The sequence below is a fragment of the Melanotaenia boesemani genome, chromosome 6 (genome assembly GCF_017639745.1).
Source record: "Melanotaenia boesemani isolate fMelBoe1 chromosome 6, fMelBoe1.pri, whole genome shotgun sequence".
Lineage (NCBI taxonomy): Eukaryota > Metazoa > Chordata > Actinopteri > Atheriniformes > Melanotaeniidae > Melanotaenia > Melanotaenia boesemani.
Window position 1 is genome coordinate 24,540,046 of NC_055687.1, and position 27,346 is coordinate 24,567,391.

General features: G+C 38.1%; 1 protein-coding gene across 1 annotated transcript in view; it reads left to right on the forward strand.

Annotated features, from left to right (window-relative positions):
• cdkal1 (CDK5 regulatory subunit associated protein 1-like 1) overlaps window positions 1-27,346 on the forward strand; it is a 261,140-nt gene that overhangs the window by 100,268 nt on the left and 133,526 nt on the right. The window contains exon 8 of the mRNA XM_041988416.1: window positions 13,802-13,905. Coding sequence (XP_041844350.1) covers window positions 13,802-13,905 — 104 coding nt within the window. The remainder of the gene's footprint in view (window positions 1-13,801; window positions 13,906-27,346) is intronic.

The window sequence follows — 27,346 nt, forward strand, 5'->3', positions numbered from 1 at the left end:
AAGGGTTGAATTTTCTTTTCTTTTACAGTGCACAATTTAAACAGGTTTAATCCATGAATTACAGTAAGAAATAAATAAAAAATCAACATATTTAGCCATTACCAGAAATATGAAATAACAGTGAACCTACTTCAGAATAATAGATGGATTTAACAACAGTCAGATGCTACAGTAAAATAAAGTGCATATGCAGGATTAAAATATACAGCAGGGCTATCAGAACTATAACTGAAAGTGCAAACATTTATAAATAACAGGCCCAGACTAAACAAGAAAGGTAAAAGAAAAAAAAAAAAGAGATCAATTGATCAATGATTTAATGGAGGCCAAGGCAGCATCCAGACCCTTAACATAGTGGATGTTGGTCTCAAAGTTGGGGCTTCTGCACTTCAGGCAGCAGTCTGCATTTAGAAGCCTCTGCCTCACACAGGCTCCACACCCCACCAGCGAGCAGCAACACCTACTGAATGTGGGCTCATCCATAGTAGCTGCAAGGTTTTAAACACATAAAATCCTTATTTAGATAAATGATATTAAAACAAACAGATTATTTAAATTTACACATCTAAATTAGCTGAAGGTTATATCTTGTACTTCACAAGTAGGCCTGCCTTTGTTACATATGTACTACATACCTTTACAAACAAGGCAAGAAAAAGCCTCTTTTGCTGGCTGAATGTCCGATTCCTTAACTTTACTTTTGGCCATCTCAGACAGCTGATTGATGCTATCTTAGATGCCTTGGAGGCTCTCAGCAGCATCCTTCAGCTGTTCAGTTTTGCCTATCAGCTCCTAAAGGTGACTTTCCTTAGCCCGCCGACTTACATGTGGGAACAAAAAAGAAGAAAATAAAGACAATAAAGGATAATACAATAAATATTTCAAGACTTCTGTGTTGTGCACATAAGAAGCACACAATGTAATTCACAGCCTAAATCAGATTTTGCTTTATACCATATCTTGTATTACCTTGTTTTGGCTCGCCGCCCATTTTGGAATTCTCAGAAATCGTTTTCCAGCAAAGCAAATATCTTCCTGGAATTTTGCTTCCAGTAATGGGAGCCTAAGGAGTCAGAGAGAGTGTTATTCACTTTTGTATTAAAAATCTCAAAAGAATAAGAAATTGCAATTACAATTATAAACAAATGAGGGATTGAACAATCAAGAGTGGGCAACTTATGTCTTGTTCCCTCTGAATCCAGGATTTCATTACCTTGACTGTCAGTCAGGGCAATGTCCTCCTCACTTTCCAAAGCCTCCTTCACTTTGGCCACAATTCTCTCGACAGTTGCCTCAGCTTCCAAAAAGCGTATGACAATTGTTCTGGATGTGGCCAGTTTACCATTCACCACCTCTGCAATGTGGATTGACCTGAAGATGGACGAACAGATGGACAGACAGACAGATAAATAGATTAGATAGATATTATTGTATCCCTCTGGTAAGATGAAATCATCCAGTAGCAGACAATCAAATCCACAACAAAACAATTCCACATAATAAATAAGTAATAATCAGTAATAATCGTCTCTTTTGTGGTGGTGGTGGTATGAGTAGGGAGTTGTAGAATGACATTTGTTGAATAATATTTCTGCAAAAACATTTCTTTCATAATCAAGCCATAACCTTTGCAATGGTCTGGAAAAACCACTTGGTCTTGGGGTTCCCACTGTTGGTCTTGAAGACATAGATGGAGAGGGAAAGGAGAAGGGGACAGGTGCTCTTATGTTGCCCCTGATCTCCATGCACCTCGTAATGCACCCAGTTAGTGAGGTCCATAATAGAAAAATTCCCTGAGACCTCTGGGAAGATGGCTGTGTTTGTGTCATCTGTGATGTACACACTGCCGGCAGTAACCTGTATAAACGGGTAGAATGGACAACAAATTGCATTAGAACTGAACAATGAAAATATTTACTCATTTATTCAGATAGTAAAACATCACACTACAGCACAACAGCTTTGCAAGGGGTATTAATGAAAATCATATGCCTACCATTTAAGAAAGAGATCACTCAGTGATTATAGTTTATTTCATTTTATATTAAATAATCCTTGGTAATTTCATCTTATGTTTGTTTATTGCCATCATACTGAGCAGTAATAAAGGTAATCTTTTTTCAAGCACACCCCACTTTCGCCGTTTATATCTTGCATGATTTTTTAATTCTCGCATTTTCGTTGCAAAAACAAAACAAACAAAAAAGAAAAACTCCTGAATAAAATAGGAAACCACTAGAAATTACCCTTTGCAATAAGGTAGTGGCCTATTCTACAGGGTGTGGGAAGAATTTTTTTCCTCATTTATCAATTCGCTTTTTTCTTATTCCTGCAATTTTTGCTAGTTCCCGCACATTTTTAAAGTTAAAAAGTTTAAGCTATGTAAGGTAACATGGAGAAACATCACCATGTCATGTTTACCCACCTGAAAAATCCTGAAAACTTTCTCCACCGTCATATCGTCCTCTCTGAGACTGACTCTTCACCCACCACGAAAAAATACAAATGACTCCATCACTTTGTCAATGTTTGTGTTTTCGGTTTAAATCGAATATCTACAATAAACTGTGGGCAGCAAGTCAACCATATCACCACGGGCAGTTGTGTAGTTTCAGCAGCAGTAGAAGAAGAAGGTACTTCTGGTTTAAGTTAAGGCAAGCTTGAATAAAAGAATTAGTCATATTTTATTTCCTGACTTCTGTAAAAGTACACCCGAAATAGAAAATCAGATAGAGGCTCGTTTTTTGTTTTTCAGTTTCCGATTTCCAAACGAAAAACGGGAGGTGAATCATTTCTCGTTTTTTGTTTAACTTCCTCCAAACGGAAATCGGAAGAATTTCCGATTTTCGTTTTACAATATCAACACGAAAAACGGATGGCCACGAAGTACACGGACCTGTTAGCTACCCTGCCCCTATGAGATTTATCTGTGAAAGTAGCTTGATAGGCTTTAGTTCTTTCTTTGGGTATTACTAGCAGGTCTTTTTCATAAAATGTATGGATTCTTCAGAGTTTAAAGATTACAAGTAGATGTGATATGGACAAAGAGCATTAAGAGTTTAATAAACAGTGGCAGAATCTTAAAAACAATGCTATAGTCGACAGGTAGCCAATGCAGCATCTTTAAGATGGATGCTATGTGAGCTCTCTTTCTGGTCTTAGTCAACATTCATGCTGCTACTTTTTAAAAGATGTTAAGATAGTTATCTACTTTTATTTGGGAGACCAGAAGCAGAGTGTAACAGTACAAGTGCCCACAAGTGAGCAGCTGTTGTAACTGTGTGACATGGTTGAGCTAGTTTATTCTGCTTGAGTCAGGTGCAATGTGACAGCAAACCAAACCAAATGAAGGTGCAAATTTCAGAATTCTTCACTCAATCAAATAGAGTCCCCTCAGACTGTCATGGTGTGAATGTGCCCTGAGTGTAAGTGCCTGTGACCAATACCCCACTTGTGGCCTGATTGAGTGATTGAAAGTTTCCTGGTTTTCATCACCTAATATCTAAAATATAGTTAAAAATGACCTCTATTGGTCTTGGCTCTTCTGGCGACTTGGCAATGTAAATATGTGAGTCATCAGCATAGCTGTGGAAGTTGATGTCATGTCTCCTGATAACATTACCAAGTGGCAATATATAGACAATGTAGTATCTAAATTCAAGCCCTCGTAAACTTCATAATAAACTCAAAACTTTTAGATGAACAGTGATCTACTCTTACAATAAGTTTTCTGTCTGGGAGATAGGATTTGAACCATTTAACAGTACCAGAGATGCCAATCAGTGAGTGAAGTCTTATTAGGAAGAATAGTGGTTAGCTGTATCAAAGGGGTGCACTTAAGTTGAGTATTGCCAGTACAGAAAGCTTATTCATATCCATTTTGTGCCTAAAGTCATTCATAATCTTGAGTATTAATGGATCTGTGCTGTAAAGGCACAGAAGCTAGATCAGTATCTTCAAAAAATGTTTAAAAGATTAAAGAAAAAATAAAAGTGGGAGTTTGGCTAAAATATTTTAGCTCATATCTGACACCACATCTGACTTTATTATTAACAAGCACCTTCACTGTATGCGACCGGTTCTCTGTTAATATATATTTTCTGCTGGATAGTAGCACACAGAACAGCTGTCATGCTTAACCCATGTCTGTTATGTATTTTGTATGCATGTCACTGTTTAAAAGACCTTGTTGTCACATTTAGCATGCTGCTCCAAAGATAGCAGACGCAACAAATGTGGTACTGTTCATTCACTCTACTTGAAAACTAGGCCAACTTGATGTTACACAGCATATACAGCAAGCTGCTGTTTGGGGAAACACGAGACCCTCATTGAAAAACAAAGTGCTTATTGTTGACTTCACATGCTTTATTGCTTGTGAGTTTGGTACATACTGTATACCAATGTCCAACATCATCAGAGTGTAGTGATCGTCAAAGAGAAATTGGCTTTGCAATTCATTTTCATGAACAGCATTAGATATAACAAAGATATCAATGTAAATAGTATTCTCATGTATCTCATTTATAAGAAAGTCATTGCTTTATTTTTTGTGAAGCCATCTCTATTCCTGTTGTGGTTGTACATCATGATTGAAAGTTACATTGCTTTGTCTAAAGAGGAATGAATGCAAGTACTAAATTTAACACATCTAGAAATAAATCACAACATTCAAATAATCTGATTTTCTTTCATCTGTATCATCCATGCAGCTTTTTTATTTCCTATGCAAAAGTCACTTCCTTGTCATCTATGTGATATTAACATCAGCTTCTCTCTTCTCCATAGCACAACTTAATTTTAACTTTATTCTTACGTGTTGTATCTAGAAAACTTTCCAGTTTAAGAAAATTTTAAACTTTTTTTTTATGTCAGTTAGTATTTACCTACTCTGGCCCTTCTTCCTGTTTTACATAACACAAATAATAGTCATCTTTTGACTTCTACTATGTCTTATTGAGAGTTTCCCCATCTTGTTCGATTCTACTCTCAGTCCTCTTTAAAATAATTTCTATGTGGTGATCAGTCAGTCAGCTCACTGCACTTTTTATGCAACAGGCCTTGACATGGCAGGGTGATTAAGTCACTCATTGGTGGCACACACTAAAAATGACCACTGAGTGAAGAATATGAGTGTGACATTAAAAATAGAGTAATTGTTTTTGCAGATGAAAATCTGCATCAAAGTCAACATTAATTAGTCTCTGGACTGATTTGTTATTGTAATGTTTCAGGTAGTATTGTTTTATTTGTTTCAGTGCAAGTAAATTCACTTTAGTATTACAGTGCCTTTTAGGCTGTGACAATCACTGCTGGAGTAGTGCATGCTATGCACTTCACATACAAGCATATGCATAAACTGCATTGGACCACTTTACTCAAGATTATCTTTTGTTTCTTTTGTTTTTCTTTCTCTTTTTTTTTCTTCTAACGTACAGAAGTGAAAATGCATCAAGCAGAAACAAAAGATGGAAAGCATGCTTTGGATCTTGGGGGGTGGGGTGGGGGGGGTAGCACTGGCGTTTCTGATCACGCTTATACATGTGTTAAATGTTGGGATGCATGGATGCCCAATATACACACAATGTCCTTTGATTTTACACTTTAGCACATGTGCGTCACATATAAACACCTCCTCCACAAATTCCTATTTTTTTTATTACATTTTCGACATACAAATAACCACATGCAGAAATGCCCCCACTCTCTGAGACACACACACACACACACACACACACACACACACACACACACACACACACACACACACACACACACACACACACACACGCACACACATCTTTTCTAGCTATGTACCATAGTGGCCTTCCCCGCTGTTTATCAAACCAATGTATGGGTAGTTTTCAGCTTCAGTGGTCTGAACATTTTATTCCATTTCCCTCTTTCCCACTGCTTAACACACAAATATATGCCTAAGACCTACACACACACACATTTAGATGCACAATGTCCATGCAGTGTTCTCCACACACACTCAACAGAGGAGACTCTGATCCCCACAGTATATCCAAAAGATTGATGTGTCTCCTTGGACAAAATGAGATTTTGTGTCATTACAAGGTATTACGCTACAGAACCCCAGAATAACTGAATTACTCCCACTGTCACAGGGAAAAACAGTTTGCACACACACCCTCTCTCTCTCTCTCTCTCTCTCACACACACACACACACACGACTGATTGTCTTACATACTATATGCACAATCTAGTTACCTACATGCTTTCTTCCAAGTTGTGAATTGCCAACACTCATCAGGCAGAAACATCACATCAGTGATCAGGTTTTTGACCTGATGTTTGTCATTTTGTCAATAAGGGCAAGTGCACACATGCAGTCCAGTCAGTCTTTGGACAGTGACAGTTCTATTTTTGTTTTTCTTTGTTTTCTTTATCCACCTAACTTCATTCACTAACTTAAAAGGGGCTAAGCACCTCTGACTTTATTTTCACTGTTTTCATTTGCGATGAATTAAGAGTGTAGAAGATGTAACATTTTTTATGGGATTTTTAAGGGCATGGTTATATAATTACTAGATAGGTTCACTTGCCCCTTTCAGTGGACAAAAATAATAAGGCTTTACCATTAATCCCTCTTCTCTAGTGCACACAGCAGACAACAAAAATGTGGTGGAGTAAATTTACTCAAGATTAAGAAACCATTAAGAGTCCTACATTACATCTCCTGTTAACCAACCTTAAGCATATTAAAAATCAATTCAACTGCTTACAACTGATATCTGTGTGTTTGTTTTAGCATGTTTGTATATCACTAACCCTTCAGGTAAACGATTTTTAAACTCCTCAAGAAGAACCAGTTCTCGTAAGGACTCGAAGTCTGTGATTTTAGACGCAGCACACCATTTATCAAACAAAAGACTTTTTTCACGAGCGAACTCAGCATGAGTCTGGTCAGCAGTCTTTCTCTGCTGTCTAAACTTCTGCCTGTAAGCTTCAGGGACAAGTTCATACGTCTGAAGAACAGCGGCCTTCACAGTGTCATAATTCAAGCTGTCCTTTAAGGAGAGAGCAGCAACAACTTCTTGGGCTTTTCCAGTCAATTTACATTGCAATAACAATGGCCAAACCTCTCGGGGCCAATTCAATGCGCCAGCAATTCTCTCAAATGCAGAAAAATATGAATCAACTTCTGCTTCCCTGAAAGCAGGCACCAAGGAAATACATTTACTCACATCAAAAGCAGTCAAAGAGACTGATGAAGCTGCTGATGCAGCAGGAGGGTGAGTGGGCGGTGCCTGGACTTGAGCCTCCAGCTCAAGTCGTCGGAGCCTAACAATTTTGTCGGCTTCTATTTCCACTCGCCGTAACTCAAACTCCATTTGAGCTTGGCGAGCTTCGGCCTTCTCACGGGCCTCATACTCTAACTGAGCCAGACGCAACTTCAGCAGGGCCTTGCCACTGGCCTCCGGGCTGGTCGTGGTCGGAGAAGGGGGATCATATCTGGGAAGCGTAACAGGAGTTCATACCCGTTGCTTTGCTCCAGATCCCATCTCAGCAGTCGCAGGACTGGGAGTCTGAGGGAGAGGTTCCACCTCCCCACTACTTGGGTCGCCCCTAGCCAGAGCGCCCTCACACACAGCTGCGGCTTCAACAGGCACCGACATTTCCTCACAGGCTTCCAACCGCTGCACCAGTAGGTCCTTAATCTGCTGCTTGGTGGACTGTTTCGGGACCAACAGAGAGAAATGATCCGCAATCTGCATGAGATCAGCTTTGCGGCAACACTCAAGAGCGGCACCGGAAGGAGCCTCAAGAAACTGCTCCAAGTTAAAGGACGCAGCTATGTCCTACTCCGTATTGAACAATAAACGCACTACCCTACCACAACGACGCCAAATACCACGGGAAATAATAAAAACTCCCGGACGAGCCCCCACTTTGTTACGATCCAGGGTCAGGGGTATGAGGAAGGACGTAACAAAAGAAACTTTGGCCAGGTATTAAAAGGAAAGCAGTTACGTTTATTGTTGAAAACGGAACAGGAAGCACAAAGTCTGCTGGTGGCAATTAACAAATGCTGGGGTTAACGAAGCTGCTCAAACAAATGAACAAAACAAAACCACTCTTAAACCAAAACCAGCCAGTTGAAACCGAAATCAAAGTTATCTATTACAGGTGAAAATAAACTGGCTTACTAAGCTAATAACTGTGAGGGGGCAGCTCCAATAAACTAAAAAGGAAATACGTGTAACGGGAGTATCTAGCCCATCATATGCTAGTTTTAACACTGACTAACTGAAACTCTTATCTTAAGCAAAACGAAATGTAACAACAACAGAAAGCGAAGCCAAAAGGGCTTGAGGTTTATGCACAATTAACTAAGGGTATCACAACAATCAAAACTCTTACTCTATCAAATTAAATAATCCAAGACAAATACAAGCCTACAGCCTAACTATACAACACTAGCCACCAATCCAAAGACACAGATTCATTAGAACACCAACACCGTAAATCCGAAGGCCGGGAGCAGACTGCCTGTGTCAACAGTTGCTCCCCGAATGAACTGCGACCTCAGGCTTTATTTCCTGGAGGGCGCCTTCAGGAGCTGTGATTGGTCCAACAGGTTCCAATAGGAACGGAGAAGGCGGCGGTGTGTCCATTCCAACCAATCCCGGGCAGGTACCAAGAGCGGAGGTTTGCACCAAGGATTGGAGTCAGGTGGCGCAAATAATCAGCTGACGTAACAAATATCAATTCTGATAAGATGGTGTTTATAACACATATAAATGTCACCCATAGAGATGTGAGGAGTTATTTGCGAGAGCAGGTGTTGTTGGGTCACTCACTGATTCATTATTAGCGGGTCATTCAGACTTGTTATGTGTCAGGTACTTTGTCAAGGAATCAACTTCTGTCAATCTATCTAATGTGGAATTGGATTAGTGAAGTCTGACATTCAGACAGCTTGGCAGTGAAGAGTGATTTTCTCTGTGATTCAGTTACACCACTTAGGGGTCAGAAAGGCAGGCTGGCAGCAGGTGAGATCATTAGCTGGCCAAGCGGTGAATCAGCCCGCCCTCAAGTCCGACCTCACATCATATCTTGATGCAACACTTTAACTGACTTTATCAGTAAGCCTGAAGGTTCAGCAACAAGCATCATACCATTCTTGTCCAATAACAATGGGCTGATTGATGTAGAATAAACATGGTCTCAAGGTCTGCCTATAGACAAAACAAGAAGTTGGGAAAACAGTTCCTAGGCAGACATGTGGCTGCAGTTTCACCCACAAGTGCACGTGCTCTTACACACATACACATTCCGGTCAAAACAACAAGGAAAGTTGCTGTACTAGTTGCACAAAACTAAGGCCGACATGCAACACATTTTCTGAAACACGCTCGCACACAGAGCTCTTTCAGTGCATGGTAGTAAGAACATGAGACCCAATAACAGAACTCAGTAGGTCAGGCACAAAGACTGAATTGAATGCTGCAAAAAAACAGGCCCCAGCTGTATTGAAACACACATGCATACACACACTGCTGAATTTGTTTAGAGGTGGAAAAAAAAACAACATGATTTGAAAGATTAGGAAAAAACTCTTGACTTCATGTATTTATCTGGGGGGCATCACTACTAACTGCTTTTTTCATGTTTTAAATTCTTTTAAAAATATGTAATATTTTATTATTTGTCGTTTTTCTATCCATGAAAACAAATTAAAAAAGCAAAAAATACATCCAATGAATTGTCATTGTTTCACATTGCAGTGTCTATCTCGACAAAAAATAGTATGTATGTACCTTTTTGCTTCACTTTTGAAAGTGAGCCATCACAGATCAGCTTTAGGAGAAGCTGTTAGCATTGACATTTCTCTCAATTCCCAAACCCTCATAATGGTTATATAAATTAAATGGGATATTGTCTTTATCTTCTGGTGTGTGTGCAAAATGCACTTGGAGTTTTTGGTGGGTTTAACGACCAAGCTTTTTCTGAATTACTAATCACCTTCTATTCATAGCTCTTAATAGGTCTTTACTTCATTGTGTCAACGTTCTTTGTTCCTTGACTCCATATTATTTTACCACCTCCACTTTGACTTTGAGATGACACTTATGAGGAACTTACAGGCTTCAGACATTGTTCAGTCTTACAATAGCAGTTTTAAGATTTTGTTTGTTCATATACCCATTTCACCCATCTCCCAGTCTCCACAACAAGTACAATGAATAATCTTGCTTTACAGTTTGCAAAGGGCTCAGACTTTCCCATCGCAGTTTAAGCTTTGTTCTCATAATTACATTTTGAAGCTGGCACAATACAAACCCCCATGAACACACTGACACACTAATATAAATGCAACGATGGCCCAATTTGTTTATGCGTAGAACAGTTTTCTAATTAATGGGTAGACACTAAAGCCTTATCGAAAGGGAAACTCTCTTGTGCCCAACTCACTCCCAGTCTGTCGTTAAGATGCTGCACAAGGGAGTCTGCAAAGGAAACTATAATGTGTGTGCTTGTTTGTGTATGTGAGTGTGTCAAGGGAGGTTTACAAATGTATAGAGAAACCTTACTGCTTTCCTCCCTTTGTTACGTTTTCAAGGCTACAGTCACACATTACTTTGTGTCCAAAACTCGCACACACTTCCACTCACTGGGGAGGTAGCCTTTCTCATTCTAGCACATTAATGAATTACTCTGTTGTCAGGTACAACAATTACCTCTGTGGTTTAATTAACAGGAACAAAATAGAAAATAGGAGATGACATATTTAAAGTAGAAAAGGGATGGAGGCTGATAATGGGACAGAATATTTCCTTTTATTTTCCTTTACACCACTAGTGTTTTGTAGATGCTGCAGATTTTTTTTTTACTGCATAAGTAGCTTCTTAAGTTTGCATGAACTCTGAAGATTAGTGTGAAATCATTGCATCATTTCAATTTACTTCTGTTGCCCTGCAGAGTAAGGTGGAATTATAAGTGAATGCATTCTGCAGTCATTGTGGGTGTGTCAGGGAGAGTGACATTGTTCCTCTTCCTCACTCACCGTTAGTCTAATGGTGCTGACTAGTTGTTGCAGACTGTTCAGGCTAATGGGGGAGTCGAAACTGCTAATGCGTTGTTGTGATATTGGACAAATGTTTAGCAGCAATGCGCTCACTCAGAACCATGAACACAAACACACACGATTGATGCAAATACACACACAGACACCCAAGCCTCTGACTGTCTCTTGAGATTAATGTTGGTGTGATCCACTCAGCTGGGCCTGATCACATTAAGATGGATGGACCCCCTGGTGGTGTGTGTGTGTGTGTGTCTGTGTGTGTGCGCGCACATGCACACAGGGCCCCATCTGTCTGTGTTTTCTCCACAGCTAGGTTCTGTGACCTAGCTATCATCTTTAGTGCCCTCAGCTAAGATAAGCTATATCCTAAGAGGAAGAGAGTGATGGATAAATGGCTCTGTTCTCTTTATTCTACTGCTCTTGGTTATTTCCAGCAAGTGTAATGCTCCTGTCATTTTGGTTGCATTACACAACGATTAAAAAGAATAATTGAAGGTTTTTCAGTGGGCAAAATATTTCATGGTTGGAAGTGGATAAAGGTCCACGTATGTAGATTGTGGGTTCTTTATGTAATAACAATCAGAAGGACATATAACTTTTGATTACATCATTTGAGGAAGGAAAAAAAAATCCATTATCAGGGCCATTACAAAGAATGTGATCAGTAGTGGACTCCTAAGGCAAGGCCCTGGCTTAATGTTGCAATGTCTAAGAACTGAGATTTCCTTTCCTTACTTTGAAACATTTTAAGCAATTTTGCAAGCTGCTTGTGTTAAATAAGGGAACAACCCACTCTGTGTTTGTGCTCTCTCAGAAGTAATTTTCTTTGAAATGCTTTTCTGTTATAATTCGTCCCGTTCTTTAAGACTTCACGCAATGAGTGGTGGAACATGCCTACTTAGATCAATGTGACCAACATCTTATGTGTCACGAAATATGGGACAAATATATTTATAAATTCTTAACCAAAGAACAACTTTAGAATAATATTAACATATTAGAATAATGACATGATGAACATATGATTATACTGGCCTGTTTGTCAAGTTATGTCTCCTGGAGGTTTTCATGGACAGATTAAGGGTTTATCCCAGTCATCTGTGACATATCTGGTTTCATCCACTGATAGCAGCTGGTTTAAATTCCTGCATAATAGTCTTTTAATTTTTATTAAGATGTTTCAATCTTTCCACTGGGGAAAATATAAATCTTGTAACAAACTTTGTGTCACTTCTATTGGAGAGAAACTGGAGCTTGTGATGTTTTGTGGATTTTAAAAGCTTCCATTGTTAGTGCTGTGGCCATAGATCGAATGTTGTTTTCTTTGAGTAGCTGAACTGTGATCCATTATTAGCCATTGTGGGGTTAGCTCTGGCCTCTAGTAAAACCACCACTTGATTAACATTCTGCTTTTGTAATGCAACAGTCTTTGTCACACTGACTCAACAGCATGTTCCTCAGTTAACTAAAACTGTTTATAGAAATCTGAGGCAATGAAAACTGTTTTAACAAAGTATGATAATGGGATGCCAGAAATAAAACCCAAAAACATTCTTGCTTAATTCAGCTGAATTTATTAATTCGTCAAAATGCAAAATATGTAATAGCTTTCTTTTTAATTTTACAATATAAAGTAATTAAAACATTTGTAATTACTGAACAATCAGAGGCAGAATGCCTGAGTTATATTTGCTCAGCCTGTGTTATCATCAAGTGACGCTCCTCACTAATAACATGAAAATCATTCACTGGTGCACCCTTTTAAAGTAGCTTTGGAAACTTTTTGTCTAAAAACCAAAAAAAAAGATCATATTTTTAGATTTATGTAGGCATTTATCCGTAGATTAGTCTCAACAGCAGATAAACATCTCATTTAAATTCCTTTAAAAAAAAAAAGAAGCTTTTTGTCCTATAAAGTTGCATATAAGTTTTAAGTTATATCTACTAGGAGAAATTTTTGTACATCTTCTGGAAGTGACTTTGTCTTTGTTTCCAACATTACTTGCCTGTTTTTCTGGGAAAATCATTTTAAGTTTAATAACATGAGACAGTGAGAACAGCTTGTGTGGTCATAGCAGCCGGCCTTATTAATAAAACATGCAACTTGTTGCTAATTGTTGTCTTTTAAAGTTAACCCTGCATATTTCAAACATAATATGTAGTGAGCAACAGTGAAAATAACATTAAGGTTCAGGTTTTCTATAGTAATTTACACATGGGAAAGGTCAGCTTAGCTATAAACGGAGACTCTAGTAGTGTGTACCCTGCCAAGTATCTAGTGTGAGGGTTTTTTTAAAACCTTTTTTTCATTGTTATTTTCTGCTTTGCACGGTCAATTCAAATTAAGCTCTTCTACCTTCATAAAGCTGAGAAACAGCTGTCCACGGTCATTTTAGTATTCACTTAATAAATATTTTAGGGTACTTAGTGTGTTTTCTGCCTTTTATTAGCTGGTGCTTCTGTTTCAGGAGCTTTTTAAATTTATCTTCTATTTATTTATATATTTCCTCTGTTTTCATGATCTCTTTTAACATTCACAGTTCACTTCAGCCCATCCAGGTTTTCATGTACTTAATTTCCAGAAATATTAGTTTGCAGTTCAATGATAAACACAGTTAAATGTAATCTAGTCCAGCACCAACCACCTATAGTTTTCCAAACACCACCACAAACCACATTCTCCAATAGTACATCTTTCTTTATTTTGATGTGGTCTTTTCCTTTTCTTTGTTGTGTCTGTGTAGGTGTCTGAATGCATGTACCTACTGCAAGACTAAACATGCTCGAGGAGACCTGGCCAGCTATCCCATAGAAGAGCTCGTGGAGAGAGCCGTGCAGTCTTTCCAGGGTGAGTGCATTAATTCCCTCACACAAGCACACAGTCCCAAAGTGACTTAGCATTTTGGTGTTTACATGATTAAAAAATGAGCACATACAATTTCCGCAAGTAGGGCTAAAGTGCAAATGAGGACATTTTTGATGTGAAATACACGGATTAATGTTGTTGATTTACTTGCTGTCGAGTTGAACAGACCAAAATAGAATATTTTGGCTTGGTGTAAGTGCACTGTGTTTTGGTTACATTTATTTTGTGTGTGCCCATGATTAAATCTGGTTTCAGTGTGTCTCTGTGTCCTATCAGGAGGGGGAGGTTTTTAGTAACACATGTTGATGTTTTTGTTCTTGGGTAAGGGTCTGGCCAGTTGGTCCTAGTTTGATGCCAGAGGAACAGCTGTTGTGCCCTGGCATCTGTTCCTTAAGAGCGCACTCCCAGAATCCCCAATTGCACAGCAGGCTATGCCGCTCTCACAGCCCCAGGCGGGTCAGTCAAGGGCAAGTCTACACACTGATAACCCAAAAGGCCAGCTATCTCATCAAGGAACTACTGAATTATCCAGCTTATGGTTCATACGTTGAACAGGTTATTGGCATACATTGCCATGATATTAGTTTAAAGTTGGCGAGCTTCTACTGTAGAAACAGTCACTGTGCAAATAATAAAAGTACAAGTGAAACTAAAATGTCACTGTGACAAATTAAGCTGAATAATTCAGATCAGGAATCAAGGCGGTCTACAAAGCCCTCATTTCTATGCACTGTTGTCTGTGAAGCAATTTATTTTTCATGGGAGTTTTATTATTTCCTAGATAAGGTGTTATAATGAGCAGATAAAATACAGAGATATAAAATTAGAACCTTCAGCAACCTCTAAAATCTTATTCTCCCTTTAAAATCTCATTCAGTCATTAGAACCTTTTTCTGCTAAGCTTTTGGCAACAAAATGGTACGAGTAATATTTCTTCCTCTTTTTTACCTGCGTTCATATAACATTGTTAAAGCAAGGTGTCCTCTTGCATCTGGATTTATCCAGTTTGATAATACAGGCCAAGCACATCGTACCTGCATAGCCAGCAGTTGTCTTGATGGTTTGAAACGCTTCTGAGACTTCCTGCCTGGAAAAAAATAATAATAAAAAAACACACACAAAAAAAAAAAAAAGACCTTGATGTTGTGCTGATGGTGGAGTTTGTAAATGTGCTGCTTTGTAGTACTGGCCACTCTGTATTTGCCTTTCCAGAAATACATGTTGGCACACAAATGCACCACCCATAGTACAAGTGATCATGATTGGAAAATAAAAGAAGTGAAAGCTGTGATTTTTCTTTTTTTTTGGTACTCTTTTGGTGAAGTTTTACGATTCTGCACAGATTTCAAAATAGAGATATGTGCAATGGAAGGAATGATCCTTTGTGTCAGATATTCTCTTCAGTTTAGATGCCTGTACAAATGTGACTGGGAGAATTTGCACTGTCAGATTGGGCAGTCTTTAAGTTCACTAAGGGATTGTGAAAACAAAAATTTAAAAGATTATACCCTTGACAAGGGCATGTCTTTCTAAATCCCACCCAGAACACTCCAAAACAGCTGCATCCATGCCACTGCCACAGGCTGGGCAGTCAAGGGCAAACTCACCAGCTGCTTGAACCTCAGTGTGTGTTTTTATGCAAGTGTCATGTGTGTTACAGCAGGGTGAAAATACACCTGACCTTTACTCTTGTTTGAGGGAAGTTAGGAAAGAAAGACATTCTGATATTGTAGGTTTACCCTGTATCAGCTGCACCGCTGAATATCTGACTGACTTCAATTTAATATCTTACTTCGATTTGTGAAACAGTCACAAAGCTCGAGTGGAACTCAGTTACAGTCCTGGTTAAAACAGTAGGCACTAATCATGACATTAATTAGCAAAATTAAGCAATCAAATCACTAGTTATCAGATCAACATGGACTCAAACTGATTATATGTATGATCTGTGTGTGTATGTATTATTCATATTATGAAACCACGATCCGTTGCACGGCAGGAAACTTGAGAATCAGGACAGTTAAAAGTTGTTTTCAAAACAAAGAAAAGGGATGTAGGCGGGTGCTGCCTGTTACCATTTATAGGTAGTTAGCATAAGACTGAGCTAGAGATGGACACAGAGAAATGAGGTTTCACTATCATTCCTTAGCTGCTTATTAGAGCTACAGTAAAAAGGTTTCTACTAATGTCCTGTTTACTTACTATTTAAAGTTTGCAAAACTTGCTGAGACCTCCTAATTCTTGTTTTCTTGTTTTTCACACATGCACATAAAGTTATATGCACACATTCACTGGCAAATATGATAAGCCGGTTTCATTTCAGGAATAATTTAGCTTCCACACACTTTGGTCATCTAATGTATATTTTTCTGTCACATATAATATATTTCTCCTTTGTTAAACAAATGAAATCATCTTCCACAATTTTGAATGAAAGGCACGCTGCTTTCTCCATCAAATATTTTTGTTGGGTTTTGAATTACATTACGGCTTTGCAGCGATGCCCCTTTTCTCTCGGTCTCACTCTATTAGTCACCTTTTGCTTATCTGAAACAAATTGAGCTTCACAAATAGACCCTCCAATTTGATTTACTATTTGATGTATTTTGAATGAAAATAGACAAAGTATGAATTGCTAATTTTCATTGGCCAGTCAGCCAGCGTTAGGGAGATTTGATTGGTTTATCTCAGGGTACTTTGAAAGGATTTATGGGATTTATTCAAATGTGATTTGAGGTAAAAGGCGCTCATTCCATCTGGAAAAGGGAGACAGAGGGAAAGTGCACAGCTTTTAAAGTAATCTGAATTATTCAAATGTATGAATATATAATTTTTAACATCAGAGAGGTTTGTTAATGCATGCAGGTAATGGAGGCTGTGGATGTCATAGGAAATGACAAGGTTGTGGGTGTGTATGACTCTGGGTGAGAAGTCGAAGGGTCCATATGTGTAGGTTTGTGTGTGACATGCTGAGGAGGAGACTGTGGGTTGATCTGTGTGTCAAGGGGAAAGTGAGCATCTTATGGTGTGTGTTAAAGAAGAAAAAAAAAGAAGCCTAAATATGTTTGATTGCTCACTTCTGGGATTTATCATGTGTATAATAAGAATAAGGACTCAAGCCCTTTGCTTTTCTCCAGTTCTCTTAACACAAACATCACTGCAGCCATCAAACTTTCTGTTTTACTGATCTTTATCTCGTCTCCTGTTGCGTCTCAGACTTTACAGTCATGTCCCTCTCTCAGCCCTTTTTAGTTTTCACAGCATCTTTGTTCCCTTGTTTGTTTCATCCACTAGCAAAGACAACTCTTCTCTATTTTACTGTGACTGTAGGAAACTATAAAACATGTGCTGGGAAGTACAAAATCTCATACAGTTTTGAGCAAAAAATACTCACATTTAGAGAAGTCACATGCAGCACTGCTGTTATCAATAGTGTCTTTATTCACTGTTACATAAAGCATACACCTCATAACTGCAGGCTTGTAGTATAATATAATTTATATTAGTTTGCAAGCTGCCTCTTTTTCATCTTGTGTTAAAGGCAGAATTAAAACTACGAATAGCTTCAAGCTGTTATATTTGTCCCATTAACGTGGTGGCAGGCCCTGAGAAGATACAGGAAGCAAAGAAGCCAGTCGGTCAAAGTGAGGCGCCTGGGCTGTGTAAAGAGAGCTCTATTTTTGTTGTGGTCTTCAAACCCCTACTGCGGCTGAGGCCTTGTCATTTTAAACTGTCAGTTGGATGTTTTTGAAGTAGCTGTCTAAAACAGGATGTGACGCTTCCTAGATACAGACACACTACTATCATTCCCACATGACACTCTACATTAGTGTGTGACATGCATCTCAGCAGTCACAGCACAGCTTGGTTTCTGGGCTCAGGATGGGGTACACAACTAAAACCTCATGCTACCAGCACTGCTTTACGGACAAGTTATTAAAATGCTCAGTAAAACAATGAAAATGCAATGTAGCACCTGGATGTCAACATGGCACGGTTTGTGCCGACAATATTATTATTAAGTTTTTTTTTTTTTTTTTATCATGTCTTCATATACTGGAGGCAAAAATTCCCACTAATGTCCACAGACATCATCTGCTAGTTCTCTTATTTCCACATGACTGCTGCCATCAGTGTTGAACACAGATATTAACAGAAATGACACTGCTTAGTTTCTGGGCTCCATCTGGATGGCATATGACAGATAGACAGATATGTGGGCTAGCTTGTTGGCTATCTCCAACATCTGTGACAGGTGTCAGCTTGTGTTTACCTCTGCTGCCGCAGCTATGTGACACATGGCGAGAGACGCTGCCAAAGTTTGCTAGCAGTGATCCTCCTACAGCTGAGTGGATCACTCAGGTTGAGTGTTCCAGTGAAGTTTAGTACCTTTGAATAGCGTGTTACATTAGACAAGAAAGGTCAGTGGACCATATAGGTTCAACTGGTCATCATCACGGTAAAGGCTGCAGAATAGTGAGAGTTTGGTCAATCAGGACTCTTGTAAATAAATAAGACAGAAGTAAAATGATTAAAAGAAAACTTGAACTAAGGGATTTAAGGAGAAGCTCACATATTGATAGAAAATTGATCATACTTGAGTCACCAAAGTGGTTTCTATTGGAAAGAAGTGGGAAAGTGCTGAGCATGCAAGTACTAACACAAATTTCCTGTGTTGAGGCAGTCAAATTCATTATCCCCTGGAAGAGCTCTCATGGAGAGGCTGAAATGGATTTTCTGAATCGCTTCCAGGCCAATAACTTGCTGATATTTTTCACACAGACAGAGTTTTCTCCATGTGTGCTTCAACTGTGAAATGGTTCAGACTGCAACAACATATGTAGTAGAGTTTAACCATACACTCTATCCCCACTACCAAAGCATCACAGTGATAAATTGTGTGTATAATGACATGACTGTGAAACTCTGCAACTTATCTATAGCAGTGTCACTTAAGATCAGCGTTAAAAACTATACAGATCTTTTCCACATTTATAAAATTTTCCACTTGTACTTCCAGTTTTTTAATAGTTATGAAGAAAAAAGAACTTTGTGTCAAAACATCAAATCACAGCCGACATGGTGTTTTTTTTTTTTTTTTTTTTTAATGGATATAATATTATTGAGAGCTAATTTTAGGGGATTGAGACATTTTTTTATTCATTCATTTATCCCTGCTCCCCAGTTACAGCCAATTGAGTCTGCATTGTGTTTTCTTTTTAACTTTGTGTTAACTGTGTTAACTTTTATTTGAACTCAGACAATTAATGATGTTGTTCGTGTCTGTGGTAGATGCAGACATTCCAGTTTCTGGGTCCTGTTTTCTTTATGCTGGCACAGCAGCTTTGTGACTCCAAATGAGAAAAAACAAAAACAAAACGGCTTTGCTAATGTTATCGGCTTCACCTTTTGTAGCAATGGCTTAAAAGGTGTAGTCATGAAAAATTCTAAGAAATAATGTTTATTTCACTTAATTCATATGATTATTAGTATAAGTCTGAAGATTCACACACACAATGTTTCCTGAGGCTTTCTCTTCAGGCAAGGTTTGGGCAACCCAGCTGCACCATCACCTCACCCCACCCTCATTATGCATAGACATGATGCTGTTTGTGTGTGTAATAGTGTGTGTCTGTGAATTTCCTTAGTTTGAAAGTTAAAACCCACCAAGGCACTAAGGAGAGAGGATGGTTAATTTCCTGCATCTGTTCATCCACCATATTAAATATGTCTTTGTCTTTTGCTTTTAAAGTTGAGCTAAACTGCTGCTGTCCTTCATTTGTCTCTGCCTCTGTATTCTTGTTTGACCTCTTTTAATTCTCTCCCTAGGCTGGACAAAAAGACAACAGAGGGTGGTGTGTGTGCACGCATGTGTGTTTACGTGTATGCGCGTGTGTACCGTCTTGTCCTGTGATTGAGTGCCAAGCTGGCAGCCGAGAGCAGTGAATAGGGGGCCCCTCTCATACAAAGAGAGCACATACACACAGAGACACATGCACGGCTCACATTCAGTGCCAGACTTCAGGCCACCAACCGCACACCTGGCATGCTGCTATTATGTCACCAGTGTGTTGTGTGTCTGTGTACACTTGTGTGTGTTTGTGTGTTTTGTGTGTGATTGTGTAAGTCCAGCAGACACCATCTGCTCTGTCCTCTGTGAACTTGTCCACACCCCTCCTCTCCCCGTTACACTTTGCTGCATCAAAATAGTTTAAAGCCTTTGACACACACTTAACTTTATATTCCTTCTGGGTTTTACACCACTATAGACACAATACACATTAAATAAAGTTTTGATCTTAAATGTTCTCCTTAATTTTGACACCTAAGCCTTAATCTGTTTGTAGTGGAAACCCTAAAAAGATTTCCTCAGTTGAGGGGAATTTTAATCCATTTTTTGCATTCTAAGAGCATTTATTGCAATAATATGCTATGGTTTGGAGACTATTTACTGTAATTGTACTGAATCGGTCACTGTATATTAGCAGAAGACAATAAAATGATAAAACCGAGTAGGTTATTTATTTTCATGATTATAAACCAACTACATGTTGATTGAAATGTTATTCATTTTTATCTTCATGTTATACAAGCACCTGAAACCAGACGTATGTACCTGCAGTCACAATGCACACTTCCATCTTTGATTTTTCTGTTTGAAGGATGGGCTGGGGCAACAAATTGTCCACTGACGTGTGGATGATTCCACACCACAAGTCAGTGATGTGGCCCATCGCTGACTTGGGGATATAATTATTCATTATCAATAAAACTGAAAACATCTTGCAGCATGAGTGATGCTGCCATTATGTCAAATATCGATCACTTGTCAATTGGATGAGCAACCATTCAGACAAAACCTCTTTGCTTAATGTATTTCACTAATTTATTAATCATCTTTTAAATGTAATAACATCATTTTCAAACCTACTCAAAAACTCTTCCAAATTATTACCACTATTAAAGAGGTTGGTGTCATCAGCAAATAATACGATTTGTAAAGTTCCACAGTTTTCAGAAATGTCATGATGTAAAGATTGAACAACAAAGGTTCAAGCACCGATCCCTGTGGCACCCCACATGTTACAGTCTGCTATTTGGACAAACTGTTTGTGATCACTGACATAGGTTTGGGAACACCTCTCATCCTGTATATGTCTAGTTTTTATTGTCTGTAATCAACAGTATAAAAAAACAAAACAAAACAAAAAAAAAAAAAAAAACTCCCACAGCAAACTCCCTATTTTCAACTTCAGTTGTTACCTTGTAAACAAAGTGCATGTAAGGTGGTTGTTTTTGGTCTAAAAATAAGTTGTTTGTGTAATATAATATTTTTTTGTGATAGATTCATACAGCCTCTTGTGAAATAATTTTTTTAGGCCCTTGGAGAATTGTGAGAGTAAGTAAATAGGTCTATAATTTGCAAAAAAAAAATTGTTTCTCTGGTCTTGTAGACGGAGACGAGCTTTGCTGTTTTCATTTTATCTTGTAATACACCAGTGTGAAAGGACAGGTTACAGATATAAGTGAATGGTTCCGCTACAGTCAATAATATTTTTTACTGAGTCCATGTATATCCCTTCAGAGTGTATAGATTGTTTTGTTTTAAATGATTTCACAATATCTATTATTTCCTTTACATCCGTATTACGTAAGAACATAGAACTGCAGACAGTGTTGCAATTTCTTAGACCTATAGGTTTATTTCCCTCAGTCTTTGCAATTTCATTGGTCACGCCAGGGCCAATATTAAAAAAAAAAACAATATTGAAGCCATATGCATTTTTACATGTGTCATTTGTGTACTGAGCATCTGGTTGTTTGTCTAACCAGTTTCAACTCAGACTGTATGGAAAAATCATAACTTAAGGCTTTTTGTGTACCAGGGCACAGGCAGAAATTAAAGTTAGACAAAATTAAGACAGTAAATGGATGCTGAAAAGAAAATGTGAGTAAATTGAAACAGCTGCAGATGAACTATAAATGTTCCTTTTAACAACAGATGGAGATTTCACTAAGTCATTAGAGGTGATTAAAAACAAAACAAGACATTTGGAGTTCTCATTTTCTGTTTCCCCCTTTTCACTTCTCTTTTTTTCCATGTCATATTTTGTACTGGTCATGTGCCCCATCTTTATCTGTTTGTTCTTTTTTCCTCCTCTTTCAGCTTAAGGCTGTGTTTGACTGGTATGTTCCTGCCCAACATCATGTGGGGGAGGGGGCAACGGTTCCCCAACTCAATCAATAGGTGGCAGTAGGAGACTTGGGTTAGTGTTCGAACCATGTGCTTGGTTCCCTGGCCTCGTTATTGTCTACACAGCTTTACACACACAAGCACACACACAGAGTATCGCACTCAGAGCCGGCTTGTGCCTGTTAAAACGTTTAACTGCACTAAGGTCCTCTGACTCACATTTGAGCTTTAGTTTTTTTCTCTCAAGATGTGTCTGTGTACATGCTTCCTTTCTCAAGTTGTTTAGTACTCTGCTGCTCTGTTGTTGATGTACCAACTTCCTCCTTGATAGTCTATGTAAGTCACAAAAGATAAATATAAATGACACCCGCTCCTCTTTTACACAAGGTTTGTTAACATTTGGAGTGATCTCTTATTTAAATAGACACATTTAGTACAAATGGAGGGTTACGTCACATTGAAGTATGGCACTTCATTTATCTTTTCCATCTGGTGACTTTTGAGAATGATTGCATGATACATTTCTGCATTCAACTGCACTGCACAGTTTGCTCTTTAGATAGTGACATTACTTGAATTGTAAATGAAGTCGTAAGGAACAATGTTATTTCCATACCATATGTCTTAATTAGTCATGGTATACTTGACATATACGAGTGGAAAAGAGAAACGGGGGGGGTCCTACTAGTGGTATAAATTCTGAAGTTTGTGTGTTGAGCTTTGAAGTCTAGACTAGGAACTTGGGAAACTGGAGAGGATGAGATTAATTGGTCAGATCTGCACTGTTCCTTGTTAGGTTCAGTTTTTTGGCAGTGCTTTAAAACTAACATTCTTGCAAGGTATTCAGGGGTGTCAGAGGAAAAAAACATACCCATTTTGCATTCATGTTTAAAGTGCAGATTATTTCTAAAGGAGACATGCTGTCATGTCTGCATTTCTTAAATCGTAAATGTGTCTGTGTTTACAGATCACTGAACATAATCCTGCATTTTACAAATATATCCTCTTCTTTGGTAAATTATTATTAATTGTTTCTTTTGTCACTCTGGTGAAGTGAAACAAGTCAAAATGAAAACATTACTGTGTTATCTCATAAACTGATTAATATAAACCTTCTGCAAACTGTTGCCTCTTTACATATCCTACAGTCACAAAGAAATATTGTGGTTTAGGTTAAAGTAGAAATGAAACAACCAAATTAACAGTATTTTTACTAGACTGTGTCCTTTTCTTATTGATAATTATATAACAAACGTGACAAATATAAATATATAAAAGAAAGGGGGGGTACTACTGTATCGCTCCTGGGTGTAAAAACGAGTTTTACAGAGTTCAGGCCGACGACAAAACAGTCTGTTTTCACAAACTTCCGCTGAAACTGAGAACTGTACTGCTGCTTTGGTTGGCAGCACTGCAGAGAAAGAACCCTCCGATAGGCCCTGACTCCTGAGTCTGTAGTGGGCATTTTCTGGAGGAAGATTACATAGAGCAGACTTCTGAGTCTGGCAAGCTAGTGGTCTGCCAGACCAACAGACTATAGTCTCAAGCTGCCCCGACTGTTTTTAATTTCACCGACTATAACCTCAAACAACACCACACCATCCAGTTGTCATTAACTGACCAGTTGAGGCCCAACTTTATGTCACACGGGTTACTTTGACCACACATTTTTAATATCGTTTTGCTTTTCAGAAGTTAATTTATAGGGTAACAGTTCCTGGATTTGGTGCTTGGTGCCATTGTTAGCCAATGCTAATGTTTAGCTATTAATTAGCTAGTAGCATCAGCAGGGAGCAAAATAAACTTAAAGGTTTTGTCAGATAACTGCAAATGGAAACATTGTTCCATTTTCGATCATATTCCTGTCTTGCTATAGCGTTTACCTAATTTATTTTACGTTAAACCGGCTATTACTAATGTTAACTAGCTTTACTAACAGTTACCTGCTGTTTACCGGACGCTCCAGTGTCTTCACTCTGACATCCTTCAGGGACAGTGTGACCACCTCTAAAACGTCCAACTCCCGGCACAGTGATTCAAATGTGTGGATATGTATGCTTCACCACGCATGGCATGATCCAGTTAGGCATCCTGACAGCAGATAGACTCCATTCTCGTGGCTATTGCTTAACAGCAGCCACACCTACACCAGGTAGTGCTGCCATCCCACTCCGTCCCCAAGACAAGCACTGGCTACACATCTTCCTTTTCCCTCTGCACCACTGCTCGACTCAAATGGCTTTTTGGCTCAAAAGCATATGCAGTTGTATTTGGATGCTCATTTGGTCTTTCAGCTTCGTATTCCATTGTAATAATAATCTTAAATGTATGACAGCTTGTCAGGTGTAGTGTATTGTAGCTGGTAAAACCTATGGATTTCACTCGTAGCCAAACAACCAACCAACCCCTTTACGTAGATAATGACGACACACCAAAATGGCTGCTCGCTGACTCCCTAGCTAGGTAAAATTAGGAAATTAAATAGGTCATATCTGTGGTTTTAACTCTTTTTAAAAACAGATTTTTGGCTGGATGTTTTTTCTTGTATATTTGAGCAATTTCAGTGACAGATTGCATGTTTCATTTCCATTTTAAGTTCCTGGTCATTTGATGGTTGTCAGGCCAAATATTGACTTTCCTTTTTACTTTGACTTTGGTTTTCACTGACTTCACAGGAAAATACTTGTTCTCATAGCTGTTAAGGGCTTATTTCTATTCAACAAATTTACTGTTTTTGTAGTTAAGTTAGTTGTGATAAGTTTGTTTAGGAAAACCACATCAACGATGTACATAAGAGTGATTCTCCAGGTTTAAAAATATCAGCCTCCAATTCTCTACTCTCCTTGTTTAAATGTATTTAAAATCCAACATGATCGTTAAAGCCGACTCTAATCCATAGGTTTCAAAAGAAAATCCAAACATTATTAGCATGACTAATATACTGCAATGTAGCTGACATTGCTACTGGTGCCAAATTTAGTTTACACTTAATTAAAAGATACACTGTGAGCTCACTATAACTAATAAACCATCAACACTGATTCCAACCCATTTTAATTCAGACACGGTTACCTTCATGACTAAGATCTTTATTTCAGCTCATGACCTCAGTTCAAGGACCGGATAGACATACAATCTTTTAAAAATCTCCACTAAAACATAGTTGATGCATTTATAGTCACAACAGTTGATTTAAATAAACTTAATTTTAAATTTGATATGAATAATTGTCTGGCATTCAAGAGAAAGTTAACTTTACTTCTCTGTTCTGAGTTTCTTAAGGTATTGACTGTGTACCTTGTACCATACACACACTTTACATGTACACTAGCACAGCCCACACATCACAGTTAATTGCTTTGTCTACCTGTAATTAACTTGAACCTAGCATCAATGTTGTGATCAACACAACTCATTACTTTAAAAGGAAAGAGAAATCAAAAGAGGAAGACTAATGAAAGGCTAACAAGCAAGACTTTACAAAGAAAATTATAAGGAAGCAGTAATTTTATTTTTTCAGAACAAATCATAATTAAGTTCCAAGATGTGACTAAATCTCTCTTTTTGACCAACTTGCTAGAGTTTTAATCTTCATATGCAAACTCCATCCATTTATCCATAATGTAGTATTTATTCTGATGCATGCGGGTCAAAATAAATATCAGATCCTTTGTTTTTGCTTTATTTCATAAGGTGAAAGTTCTGTGAGACTCTTAGGGGTCATTGTGTACAGACAGAAATGAGAAGTTAAACAGTAAAACCATTTGGTTCTATGGTGCAACTGCTTTACTTAAAAAGTGGGAAAAAATCCATCACTTTAGTTTATTTTTACACAAGGTTGCAAGTTTTTTACCTTTCCTCCTTTTTGCTCTCTCCCACTTCATCCCAGCTCTTCTTTGATCTTCATTTTTAATACCATTTTTTCACAATCTTGATCATTCATAGTTTAAGTCAGTTGTCCCATGTTGATTGAATTTTTTCATAAAGTAATCTCAGTCTTCATTTAGTCTTCCTATATCATTCAATCCTGTGTTGACTTCCACTTAGTGGACTGTTTACCTGAATTGTCTTTTTAAGAATACATCTGCACTTGCTGTGTTAATAACAGTGCTAAGTATGAAAAGACTAAACATCAATCATGCCACAAGGCACATATCAGCATCTTCTGTTTGCCATTAAGTTAAAGTATTAAAGGCAACCTGCAGAAAAATGCTGGTCCTCCAGTTATTTACATCTGGATTCATTAATTCTTAATTTGCAAATGAATTTAAAATAATCCATAGTATGATAAGACAGTCTCCTGATATATAGGAATTATTAAATGACTAGGATTTGAACTATTTCAGTGGTTTTATGCTGTGTGAAGTCTAAGCAACAGATATTTATGCATTTATTCACTTTATAGTTGTAGCTTTTAACTTAGTGCCTTTTTACACCTAAAAGTCCACACACAGATCTAAACCACAGTTATAAGACATACATTTGATTCAGACAGGGATGGTTTTTTCTCTACACAGTATACATGTGCATAGCACAACTTGTGATGTACCTGTGTCCTGTTGTCATCACCCTCTATTATCTCTGTCAATTTAAATTTGACATTGATTTGTTTAGAGAGGATAATATGTTGTGTGTTGGCCTGTTGGCTGGTGGCCTGTCACTTACTGAATGAAGAAACAACAGTATAATTTTGTTGCCACTGTATCTACATTATTATGGCATAACACTTTTGCTACAATATTATGTACAAGGCCAGAAGTTATCATTATATAAACATGGTTAATGTTACCGACAAAGACAGAGGAACTGTAAGCTGAAGTTAGTTTTGGGAGAGACCACAAATAATTCAGAGGATTTAATAAACCTGGGTTGTTTTCTCAACAACTCCTTTTTCATTTTTGGCAAAAAAAAAAACAAAAAAAAACAACTTGTCATATTCTAGTCTTTGGACTCAAAAGCATTGATGAATATTAAAAAAAGAAAACCATCTTTATTTTCCAAACATGCCTATGTGTATCAGCTAACATTAAAAAAATTACATCCTGTCAGTATGATTTGCTACGTTGTGTAGTGTTTGTGCATGTTCGTGAGTGTATGTTTTCCCACAGTGGTATATATTTTGATACCATCAGGGGGTCTCTTCACACCCCCTGCAGGAAGCAGTTCTCACATAGTGGACCACCCGTGGCCACAGCCAGAGCCCCTGGTGTTGGGTGACATGAAAGGGCT